General features: G+C 29.9%; 1 protein-coding gene across 1 annotated transcript in view; it reads left to right on the top strand.

The window, feature by feature from the left end:
- Positions 1 to 13679, top strand: part of LOC129915224 (ADAMTS-like protein 1) — a 57187-nt gene that overhangs the window by 29421 nt on the left and 14087 nt on the right. Inside the window, 4 exon segments of the mRNA XM_055994704.1 lie at positions 7036 to 7820; positions 7823 to 8188; positions 9587 to 9653; positions 10275 to 10455. Coding sequence (XP_055850679.1) covers positions 7036 to 7820; positions 7823 to 8188; positions 9587 to 9653; positions 10275 to 10455 — 1399 coding nt within the window.

Genomic DNA, 13679 nt, shown 5'->3' on the forward strand with positions numbered 1-13679 from the left:
TCTAATCGCGTTTCTAAATTTTCGATATCTTCATCGGCAACTTCTAAGATATACGAATGAGCCCTCGTGATCGACCCTTTCAAATGCCCACGTGATTGTCTTAGAATATTCATGATTCTTATAATTATTTTAAAGTCAAAACCGAACACGAGAAACCAACAATTCTAACACACGATTTCACAAAATTGTGCACTTCAAATGTCTATCAAAAAATCTATAAACTATCCTGAACAGCACTCCAGAAAAATCCTAACAACAGCAATCCAACAAAAACAGCAATCCCAGCAAACAGCAACAGCATATATTTATTTTCAATAAATCGATACAATTTTACCTTTAGGTATATCAATACCCAAAATGTCTCCAGCTCCAATCCAAAAAATCCAAAAGATCGAGCAACCACCATATGTATATAAATATATTTCAAACAAAATTCAAAATTACAATAAATCCGATTTATACAAAAAAATCCGGCTTTACGATAGGACCAACTTTGATCAGCAATAATAAATTCTCCAAACGAAGTTAAATTAAATTAAAGACAAATGTTCAAAACGTTATAACAATTTAATTTATTGAGAATTAATTCGATCAAGACTAATGCTTTTAACTTTAGCTTTAAACAAGTGGACTGTACTGGATGGTGGTTGCTTGAAGAAGAGATCGATTTTATGCAAATATGCATCGATCATGCGAAAATCTTCTTAAACAATTGCCATATACATATGTACATACATAAATTATAAGTACTTAAGCTTCTTATCAGGTAATGTTGAAACAAACAAAAAGGGATTAAGATCCAAATTATGATAATAGCAAAACATAGGGTATTATTTGACTTGTTTGGCAAATAAGAAATATTTAAACAAATTATGCGAATGTTTTAAAAGCATGAAAATAACTATTTACATATGAATTAAAAAATGAATATGTACATATTAATAATGAAAAATAATAATAATTTAAAGATGCATTCCTGAACAACTGTAGATATGCAAAAAAATTTCTTTTGATCTATAAAGTGCCTTATCCAATCAAATGTAACGTTAAATAACCTTTAAGCAGCGAGCAAGAAATACGGTTCAAACGATTCTTAATTTGTCAAATTATGATAAGCAGGAAGGAAGTAATGAGGGAACAGATGAATACAAATAACTTAACCTTTTGTTACCTTCGCCGCCATAGTTTTAACAGCTTACCGGCTAAAACTCCAAAACAAACTTTTGGGTTCTACTCTTACAACTCTCAGCGTCTTTTGCTATACCTGATACCGTATACCTGATTCTTTCGGTCCACACTTCCTCGGTTTTACATTAAAAATAAAACCTTAAGACTGTCAACACATATCTGTAAACCAAAATTGCACCCGAATGAAAGAAAAAAAAAAATGTTTGCATGCGACTAACTCAGCAACCAGACCACCAATAAACTTTTGGTTTTCGGTTATGAATAGAGCTTAGAAAGACCTTTCTTTTTATATCTCACTTAATGAAATTGGAAGAAATTTTTGAAAATGCATTTTTTTTTCGGAAAGGTTAACTTTGATTTTTTCTCGAAAATCCTTAAAAAATTGATTTTTAATATTTTACCTAAATTTATAGGTCTGCTCGTTGTGAACTCATATCTGTAAACCAAATCTTGTTTTGAGAAATTGATCCGAAAATATCTGCTTCTAGAAAAAAAATTTCGATATTTCGATTGCAATAATTCAGCAACCAGACGTGCAAGAAACTTTTGGTTTTCAGTTAAGAATATAGCTTAAAAAGACTTTTCTTTTGATATCACACTCGATGAATTTGAAGGAAATTTTTGAAAATGCATTTTTTTCGGCATTTTTTTGTCGAAAATCAAAAAAAAAAAAAAAAAAAATTGTTGAACTCATATCATTAAATCAAAATATGTTTTGAGATTTTGATCCGAAGTTTCTGCCTCCGAATGTATGAACAAAAAAATCCTGGTCTCACTTCGTAAAGAAGAAATGTTTCAAAATCTACAAGTCTCTTTCTTTTCCACCAGACTGTAAATATATCATACAAATCTGTCAAGCAATTGTTGGACACGTGTTGTCTTTTTTAATCGATTCCAATTCCAGTATTTGCACTTGAGGATCCTATTACACATTCGACAGACTTAAAGCTTAGTACGAAATTGTATCTTCTTTTTTTCGACATTTTTATATATATGTATAGTACATATATAGTGAAGGTACATATAGATTTCTCTATAGCTTAAGCTTAAATGCGTAACTTGTCACTTGTATATGTCCGGAGAAGGATTTGTCAGTCTTTCCACGTTATACCTACCCTCTGCTCCAAACACCAGAGCCATTCTGTGATTTATTCACCACAAAAGAGTGTGTAATACGGCATCATCAGTGTTGTAGATGGAAAAGCGATAAGAGGGGAGGAAGTAAATCCAATTGTGATTATCAGTGCCTATCGGAATAACATCTCAATATACCTACCCTACACTTATAGGGTCTATACGGTCGGTTCTATCCATGGTGCGTTCATCGCCTAATCAAGTGAAACATTAACATTGTATTTAAGGTATAGCCATCAGCTTCTATATACCCTTAACTAGTCTGTAATATTATAATACGGGTCGTCACAGTCCGTAAAGCATAGCTCAGGTGGTAAATTCAGCCAAGTCGAAAGACTGACTGTGAGTGAATGAAGTTTCAAGGTAGGAGTAGATACACACCATCTTCCCCCAAAAAACACACTACCCTTATAGTGAAAACTAGTTTATGTGTGTTGTGATGCAATATAGAGAGTATCGGGTCGTGGATATAAATGTATACCGGCACCAGTTTCGAACGGAACTACTAGAACCAGCACCAGAAACTGAGTATGTCCTTGGGCAAAGTTTAATTAGCTCCCCTATATTAGATAGAAAAGCTATACCTCTAGAGAGTCTATATAGAAGAGTCCTCGGATAATAGTGTGAATGTTCAGAACGATGAATGTTGAACCAAAAAAGAAGAAAAAAAAAAAAAAGAAGAAATTGTACCACTCACTTGTTCACACTTCATTTCACACTACACTCACACACACCTTTACACTATACGCCTTATCCCTCACTTAATCAACCCTCCAGTAGACTTTAGACACCAGGTAGAAAGACCACTTGTAGTGGCTTTAGGGAAGATCCCAAAGAACCCACCTTTCGATTTCGATTAGTGTATTTTTTTATTGGTTTTTTGTTCCCTTATAACTATACACTCTCCATACGACAGAAGGATGTTAGATTGGCAGCTTAGGTGAATGAAAAGTACACACATACGAGTTCGAGTAGTAGAAGAAGAAGAAGCTCAAATTCAATTAAAGCCAAACCGAAGTTGTTGTTTTTTTTTTTGTTTTATTTTGTAATTTGTTTTATGTTTTTGTCTTTTATTGAAAGGTCCTTAAAGACGACGAAAAAACGAATGATTTTAGGGACAAAAAGACAAAAGGACAAAAGAACTGACGCACGAACGAAAGGAAGGACAACGTTGATTCTCTTCTAATGCTTGTATTTTTTCTGTTATTAATTATTCAGAATCATTCTCTTTCTCTCTTTTTTTTCTCTCCGTGGCCTAGTGTACCTACTACATTATGGAGAATAACATTTAAATTGTAATTTTATTGATTTCACCCCTGCTCTTTCCGCCATTCATCTTACCATTTCCATAGTCTGAAATTTACTTTTACATGTGTCCAAGTCGTCGTCGTCGTCGTCTTCGATGAGTGGTGTACCTTCGATACCTTCTTAGCTCCTTGTTTTCTTGCTGTCTTTTAGTTAAACAAGACAAAAAAAAAGGACAACGTGGTAATCAATAGACACACCAGGCACAAAAACAACCGCTCCTAATGCCCATTGGAAATGAGCTTGTCGTTAGTTATTATCTTGTTGTTTTTTTTTTTTTTTTTTGTATCATTATTCTATTTCTTTTTGTTTTTTTTTTTGTGTGGTATTCAGGGTAATTATTTGCTGACTTCTGAATAAAAAATTAAAAAAAAAAAAACAAATAAACTTAATGCCTACTCAAACATATACCTACTCATCTCATATGTATTGATACTCATACTTATATTGGGGTCGTTCGGGTATATTAGAGAAGGATCGAATAAATTGGTTTTGTTTTGTTGTCAGGGTCAAGGAAAAATTGATTTCCACAATTTCGAGCAGGATATGAATGTATGATTTGTTCTGGATGATTTTTTGTTGCATTTAGAAGAATTTAAATAATTTTAGTATTTAATTTTTCTGGACTTCTTAAATTATCACTAAATAAAGTGTTAAGTTTTATTAATATTCGTATCTGGATAAGCCTTAAATTGCTTATAATAATTAACCATAAAGTCGTTCTAAAAAAATATAAATAAAAAACACAGAATTTTTGTGTTGTGTTTTTAATGAAGTTTTATAAATTCTACGCCCACATACAATCTGCAAAATCGGAATAAGCCAGCATCAGCAACTCCTAAAATTTAACTAAATCGAAACAAATTTTGTCATTTTAAAGTTGTTCTTCTATTATTTGGAGAAAAAGGGGCTAACAAAAAAAATTATACAAATAGACTTTTAGTTTATATGAAGATTATAAAGAACACTGGTTTTATATAAATTTACCTATATTTAAAAAAGTAACGCTGTCACACCCGTAACGATAGAAATGTTAACAAAATTCAGATCTAGGATATCTTGAAGCAAAATAAAGCAAACAAAAATGATTTTTTTTTAAATCTTAAGCTTGATTTTTCTCAAAAACTTTTCCAATTGTTTTTTTTTTATATTATCTAAATTAAAATTTTTTTTTCTTTGGAACCGTCTGCTTTTTATATTCTATATTTTTTCTCCCAAACGAATAGTTTGAAATATAAATTTTTAATATAAATAGGTAAAATAAATAAAAGTCAAATTCTTAAAAAAATTTAACTTTTATTTTTTTTTAACAATTTGATTTTATTCTTGTAATATTTTTTTTTTTTTTTTTTTTTGAAAGTGAAATATTGAATTTTCTGCATTGTTGATTTATGCTTTGACTGGCTTATAATCTATTCACTATTACAAGAGCAAAATTGAATTCGCTTTAGTTTATTTGAGCATTTAATAAATGAATAGCTATCGTTTTAATTTTAAATAAAAAAAAAAAAAAAAAAAATGAAAAAAAAAAAACAAAAACATTTTATATCATTTTTGCTTATTTTTCTATAATAAATTCAATGCTCAAATAAACAAAAAAAGATTTTACATACTATACTGCAAATTTAAAATTTTTTTCAGGAAAAAAAATTTAATTCTACCAATAAAAAGTTTTTATTTGAATTAAAAAATACTTTTGTATGCATAAAATGCATACATTGATATTATTACAACCTTGATTTTCGTACATCTCCTTATTAAAAAGGACTAGGCAGGTGTCGCCATCTTGGAAAAGTGTTTGGTGCGGTTTTCTCTGTAGGCAAATCTCGTTTAAGATTTATATTAACAAAAAATTACGGTCCATTTTTACCAATATAATACTGTTCGAGACATAAAAATAAATATTCTGACCAAACTTGGATCCTTAATTTTAATTTATTATTTTAAATATTAGGAAAATATTACTTAAAATTATAATTAAAAAAAAAAAAAAATAAACATTTTGTTTAAATCTAGTAGGTACCTAAATTATTTTCTTTTTTAATTTTAAAGTATTTCTTGTGACGTTGATTTTGTTTAAATTTTTTTTTCATTGAATTTGAATTAAGAATATTGAAATCCGTTTGAAAAGTATATTTTGATTCATTGCAAAAATACTTAACCAATTTTATTGAACATTGTACCTATTTCAGTTTTTCATTTTATCATGTTTTCTAATCTTAACTTTAAAGCATAGTTGGCAAAACTATTACACCTAAATAGTCATTGTTTAAATACAAATTAATAGGAGAGATGTCAAAATTGTGCTAATAAAATCATGAAGTAGCATAATATTAAGATGTCTAAAAGTGAGTTTTACTAATTTGGCACTTTTTAAACTTTGTTTTCAAAGTTTTTGAATTTTTTTTCATTTATTTTCAAACAAGTTTTTCAAATGAATTTAGCCAAATTTATAACTATATCTAGCTACCGTTTTAAAAATGAAAATTCTATTTAAACTCCATTTTAAAGCCGCCATTTTGAATAAATAAAATTTGACAGCTTTTTTATATTCTCCATACTTAAGTCCTACAGTGTACCAAATTGCATATGCAAGTTATTTTTGACCCCAAAAATCACCAAAGGCACTACTGTGGTTGTGCATCAATTTTAAGCATTTTCTTTTAAAAGTTCTTCTTATTAAATGAAACCAATCTTTCTTCCTTTCTCTTCCCTTTTAAATATACTTCACTTGTCTGGAAATCTCTGAAAAAAATGATAAAATGAAATACTGAGGAAAACCTCAAATACCACCAATTCATTTCAAATTCCCTAAGTCTCCTTATATACCGACCATGCAGTCAGATTCACAAATATAACCAATTTCATATGATTTCCTATTCCCTGGTCGAACTAAGTCTTCATAATTCATAAATCTCATAAAAAAAGAAACACAAACAAGAAAAAAAAATTCAACCAAAGGTGTCCAGCTATTGAAACAGCAATATACTTTTCTAATAAAAAAAAGAGAGAAAAAAAAAAACTTAGTGACACATGTCCTCCTTTTCGTGGTATATATCAATATTCTCGTGCTTCACTGTGCTTCATCAATATTCCCCACAAAAATTTGTGCTCGGCTCAGTGAATATGATGATAAATCGCATATTGCCGTCAATTTGATTGGTTATTCCAAAAAAACACCATATTCTCAAATCCTCCACCCATCTACCCTCTCTCTCAAAAAAAAAACTGCCCCCATCAAGCCATCATATCAATTGGATTACAATACATTTATCACACGCAACAAAAATACCCCCCAGCAGATACGAGTAGCAAACCACACCCAAACTATTAAAATTGTCAAAATGGTTAAAAAATAGAAACTTAAAACATACCTATTTTCCAACCATTTTCACTCTTTTTTTGTAGATTCATCAAGGACACTGAATGGTCAGCATGTAGCGTAACCTGCGGCGAAGGCATTCGTCGTCGCCCCTACAAATGCAAGATCTTCCTCGAATACAGCCGAACCATTGCCACTGTCAATGACAGCCTCTGTGAAGGCCCAAAACCACACGATGAAGTCGAGCGATGCGTCCAACAACCATGCATGCTACCCTCGCACAACTATGACGAACAATACCCTCAAGATTCGATAAAAGTTGGCGTATCCAAACCCGGCAAAACATATGTTTGGCGTGAACAAGGCTACACTAGCTGCAGTGTCTACTGCCTTGGTGGTGTCGAGGAGCTTATCATTAATTGCGTCCGAGAAGACAACGGAAGCGTCGTCTCACCCTTCCTCTGCTCGCCCGAAACAAAACCCGAAGTCCGAGTGCGAACATGCAACGACCGTCTATGTTCACCCCGATGGAACTACTCCGACTACACACCCTGATCCAAATCGTGCGGCATCGGCATCAAGACCCGGGAAGTCCAATGCATTCACGAAGTGACACGGGGTGGCGAGAATACAATGGTCGTTCCGAATAGTATGTGTCCCCAGCCACCACCAGCAGACCGTCAGTATTGCAATGTCCTCGATTGTCCGGTGCGATGGGACGTGGGCGAATGGTCCAAGTGTTCGCACACATGCGGCTTTGGTATAAAAGAACGCAAGGTCGAGTGCAAGCAAATAATGGCTCAGGAACACAAAATTGAACGGCCAGAATCGATGTGTCCCAGTGCTAAGCCAGCCGATAAGAAGCCATGTCCCCCGAAGACCCCAAGCCCATAATATCCATCAACAATAGCACACATATACAGCACGATCCGAAGAAGAGTAAAATCACATTGAAAGTGGGCGGGGCGGGGGTAGTGTTTTTTGGGACACAAGTGAAAATCAAGTGTCCAGTGAAAAGGTACAATCGAACGAAAATACGTTGGACAAAAGACCACAAACCTTTAGCCAAATCGAGGAAGTTCAAAATCTCGAAGAAAGGCTCCCTGCGGGTATTGGATATTACATTTGGGGATGCCGGAGTGTATTCGTGTCATGCGGGACTGAGCGCTGCTGAAATTAATATCGATGTTAAAGCGAAGCCCGGAGCTTAGGCGAAAGATTATGAGAAACATGAATCAGGTAGGTTTTGGGGATGATGGTGCAACTTTCTTTTGATTATTGCGATTGTGAGTTGAGATGTTGCCAGTGGCGTCTGTAAGAGGTAACAACACTTTCATAAGTTACACGATATAACTCTAGCAAGGTTACTGCAGACGCCTATGGCAGTTATTCTTAGCAATGGGAACTATCGAATGATTTGAACTATCGAATAATTCATTCATTTATTCATTCGAATAAAAACTAACGAATAAATAAAAACTATCGAATAAAAACTATTGAAACTATCGTATAAAAAAAATTATTGAATGAAAAAACTATCGAATAAAAAAAAACTATTCAAATGAAAAAACTTTCCTATAAAAAACTATTCAAATGAAAAAACTTTCCTATAAAAAACTATTTAAATGAAAAAACTTTCCTATAAAAAAAACTATTCGAATGAAAAAACTATCGAATAAAAAAACTATTCGAATGAAAAAACTTTCGTATAAAAAAACTATTTGAATGAAAAAACTTTCCTATAAAAAAAACTATTTAAATGAAAAAACTTTCCTAAAAAAAAACTATTCGAATGAAAAAACTATCATTTAAAAAAACTATTTGAATGAAAAAACTATCGTTAAAAAATACTATTCGAATGAAAAAACTATCGAATAAAAAAAACTATTCAAATGAAAAAAACTATTCGAATGAAAAAACTTTCCTATAAAAAAACTATTCGAATGAAAAAACTTTCCTATAAAAAAAAACTATTTGAATGAAAAAACTATCGTTTAAAAAACTATTCGAATGAAAAAACTATCGAATAAAAAAAATTATTCGAATGAAAAAACTATCGTTAAAAAAACTATTCGAATGAAAAAACTATCGAATAAAATAAACTATTCAAATGAAAAAACTTTCCTATAAAAAAAACTATTTGAATGAAAAAACTATCGTTTAAAAGACTATTCGAATGAAAAAACTTTCCTATAAAAAAACTATTCGAATGAAAAAACTATTGTTGAAAAAAACTATTTGAATGAAAAAACTATCGAATAAAAAAAACTATTCGAATGAAAAAACTTTACTATAAAAAAAACTATTTGAATGAAAAAACTATCGTTTAAAAAACTATTCGAATGAAAAAACTATCGTTAAAAAAAACTATTCAAATGAAAAAACTTTCCTATAAAAAAACTATTTGAATGAAAAAAACTATCATTTAAAAAAACTATTTGAATGAAAAAACTATCGAATAAAAAACTATCGAATGAAAAAACTATTCGAATGAAAATAGTAACTAAATGATTGAATGAATGAATGATTTAAAATTATCGATAGTTTGATAGTTTTAATTCGATAGTTCCCATCACTAGTTATCTTTATTGCACATGATGTGCCAATGTTCATTTTGTCTGTCTTTACTCATTGCAAACCGTCTGGTCTGGGAAAGAAGTGACACTGAACCTCTTACCTCTGCCGACATGACATCTGACGTTGGGTAAGTATTGCATTAAGGTGATACCTCTGCTGCTATAATGTTATCAGCAGGAACAGCAGTGTATTACATGAAAGACATAATTCGGTATCCAGAGATGACGTATCTGTATCTTTTCATCTCTCTTTTAGCTTAATCCAATTTAAGAGTTCAATTTTCTTGTCTCTGTTCAGTTTTTTTTTTGTCTTGTTTTCTAGCAAGATTTTCGGAAGTATTATATTTTTTTTTTTTCATTTTTTTCTGTAAAAGAAGAATATTGGATTACAATGTGAATGTAGTTGAAGTTTACTATTTTTTTTTTTTTTTTTTTTTACAAAGAAGATACAGATACTTACATAGTGGAGAGGAAGTTATTGAAATATAGATTCAGTTCGGTATATGGCGATTAATTTTTTGATAGAGAGAATATTTTACAATTTTTTTGTTTTTTAGTTAATTTACTCGTATACTCCCGTTGGCTATGTTAATACTCTTTTGTTGTTGTTCCTGAAAGATATTCATTTTTTTTAACTTTAAAAGCAACATTTTATGAAGAAAAATATAAAATGTATCTTTTGGAAGAAAGTAGAATAAACTTTGTTGTTTTTCTCTACTTTTCTATTTAGACCAAAAAAATACTCAAAGAAGACAAAAACAACAAGCCAATGGCAGAGAAAGAAGCCGTAGACCAAAATCCGATCGAGTGCAGCATGCTGATAGTAGCATAATGGAAGATGAGGTAAGTTTTGTTGTTGTCTCTATTCTGTGCATCTGCATCATAAAAGTTATACACTGCTCAAAGAAATTAAGGGGACAAAAGTTTTTTGTTAAATAATTCTTTGATTCGTAATTTTTAGAGTGGTTTTTAGCAAATTTAAATAATTTTTGGACTACAAGGCCAAACCTTATCCCAAATTTAGTTATCATCGGATTTTGGATTTTCGACAAAAAATGCATTTTTAAAAAATCCAAATCTATCGAGTGGTACATCAAAAGAAAGGCATTTTTAAGCTCTTTTCATAACTGAAAACCAAAAGTTTTTTGAAGGTCTGGTTGCTGAATAATTTGCTATCGAATTTTTTCGATGCTTTTCATTCGAAAGCAGATATTTTCGGATCAAGGTCTCGGAACAAGATTTGGTTTACAGATATGAGTTCAAAATGAGCAGGCCTATAAATTTAGGTGAAAAAAAATATCAAAACTCCTTTTTTAAGGATTTTCGAGAAAAATAGACATTTTCAAAAATTTCCTACAAACCCTTCGAGTGGTACATCAAAAGAAAGGCATTTTTAAGCTCTATTCATAGCTGAAAACCAAAAGTTTTTTGAAGGTCTGGTTGCTGAATTATTTGTTATCGAATTTTTGAAAAAAAAAAAAAAAAAAAAAAATAAGAAGTTAAAAACCCCTATATATGAAATTGGTTACCCTTATAGAAGATTTATAGAAGAAAAACTTCCAATTTTACTAAAATCTAAAAAAAATATCGATCAATTTTCTTTATTACACAACAAAATCTTATCACATCTATTAAATCTAAAACAATGAACTATCCCTTAATTTTTTTTTAGCAGTGTTCATATCTTTTTTATCCCACAATATCAAAATTTGGCACCTCTTTATGTATGTAGGGACGTACAATTTATCATTTAAACACAATTAAAAACTGTGAATCGGGTCGATAATCCATATTCCAAAATTCTGCATATGCACCAAAAATAGTGTATGAATACAAGTCTTCATTCCAATTTTCTGCATTTCTAGTATTCTGAAATCTAAAATTCTCTAAATTTAAAATACTGTATTTCAAAATTATTTAGGTAGGTACCTGGATCTAAAATTCTGTAAGTAAACAATAAAAAAAATTGTATTAAAAAAAGGGCTCACATTCTTTTTAACATTTACATTAATCTGAAAATTTTTGAATTCCTGAACTTCAAAATACAGAATTTTTGATTTACAGAATTTTTAAAATACAGAATTTTGAAACACAGAATTTTGAAATACGGAATTTTCAAAACAGAATTTTGGCACTTACAGAATTTTGACCCCAACCAAAAAAAATTCTTAATAATTGTCATACAGAAGTGCACCATTTAAAATGATTTAGACCACAAAACGAAGTATGCCTTTTTTCAATTAATTATTTCTTTTGAGTCGCATACCTATCAAATTTTTGTTTTTAAAAATGTTTTGAAAATTTTTATATAAACAAAAATTTAATATGCACAAATGGGATTCTTCGTTTGGAGGCCAATTTTTTTTAGAATGATGTTTACACAAAAAAAAAAAACTCATTGTTTTGCTGCAGCATTTGAAAATGCAAAACAACTTAAAAAAGTTTAAGAAACTCATTTATTATGTATTTTTTATTTTGTTAATTTTTAATAGTGACAATTTTTTGAAGTACTTCACTCTTTTTCTGACAAGAATTAATTAATTTTTTGTACACAGAATCTAGATTGTATAATCGATTTATTATCTACAATTGCAAGAAATGGTAAAAAGAATCGTTAAAATAGCGAAATAAAATTTGAACAAAATTCGGATTTAGAAAAATATAGTATTGAAAACTCAAAAGAATTCGTGTTTTTCATGATAAAACCGCTTTATTAAATGTATGAATAAAAACAGTTTTTCTGTATGAAGCACTTAAACTTATATCAAAATTAACTATATTTTTAACTTTTTTCTAAAGTCATTTGATAAAACTCCAAAAAATTCTGCAAATGAAATAATTTTTTATAAAAATAATCATTTGAAAAAAAAAAAATTGTATGTATGTTCCATCATAACTTCTAAACTACTTATCGTAATTTGACAAATGAGGTATCATTAGAACATGCTATCTTTTCCGAAGGTTATAGTTGATATGAGGCTCGCATCGCATTAATTTTGATATATATTTAAATTTTTTTTTGTTTGAATTTTTTTTGTTCTGGAGTCATTCAAATGAATTTCATGCAACTCCATTATTCTTTGCTTTTTCCAGATTTTTGTAAAATTTTTGCAAACAAAAAAAAATCCTGTACAACTTTTTTACTGTTAATTTTCATTCAGTTCTGAGCTGTGTTAAAATTTGTAATTCCCTATCACTTCGGTTATATTTTTTCACCCAAAATAAACAAAAAAACTACACAATAAATTAAAAAATACATCTATTGTTTACTTTGTATGTAATCTATCTACGCCATCATATTTTTATGGTTTCACAGTTCCATTGGGTCCGGTTTAGGTTCATCCTCCTAATTTTTTTTATTCAAAATATGATTTAGCTATCGAAAATTCATTTGTTTTTATTTGTCCCTATTTTTTTTATTTACTTTTAACATTTATCTAATTTATGCCCAAAAATAAACTCAAAACAAACTCAAAACAAACATAAAAAATACAAAAATTCTCACAAAATATATGATAACACATGCGCGCGGATATCCTTCATTTTCCAAATGGACACTTTTTTTAAAACATAGATAATATTTTATTTTTATTTTTTTTTTAAATAAAAAAAAAAAAAAAAAAAACGCACGCTGGCACGATACCACAATATTTTTCAACAAAAGAATGCCATTTTTTTGTTGTTGTTTATTTTATTCTGTTGCTCTTGTTACTAGAGAATCCTGCTGCTGCTGTTCCTGCTACTGCATGTATCCTCAATTTATATAAAATTCAGTTACAGGATAAACAACAGCCAGACGGATGAGCCAATAACAACCGTCAAAAAAAAAAAAAAAAAAAAAAAAAAAAAAAATTTGAAAAAAAAAAAAAATGTAATAAAAATCCAACAAAATACACAGGGAAAAGAATAAATAAATATTTCCAAAAAATATACGTAAACATAATTCGAATCATTTGACCATGAACTCAACGAGTATTAATTTATTAAATCCTCTCTTTTTCACGATTGGCTAATTTCGGATTGTTGAATTTGCGTTGATTATGGGATAACTGGTGTCTATTAGGTCTGGGTGGTGGATGTTATATTTTTGTATGTTGTCCTTTATTAAATCGAGCTGAAGTTACAAAAAAAAATTGGTATTTTTTTTTTTTTTT

This window comes from Episyrphus balteatus, chromosome 3, assembly GCF_945859705.1.
Source record: "Episyrphus balteatus chromosome 3, idEpiBalt1.1, whole genome shotgun sequence".
NCBI lineage: Eukaryota > Metazoa > Arthropoda > Insecta > Diptera > Syrphidae > Episyrphus > Episyrphus balteatus.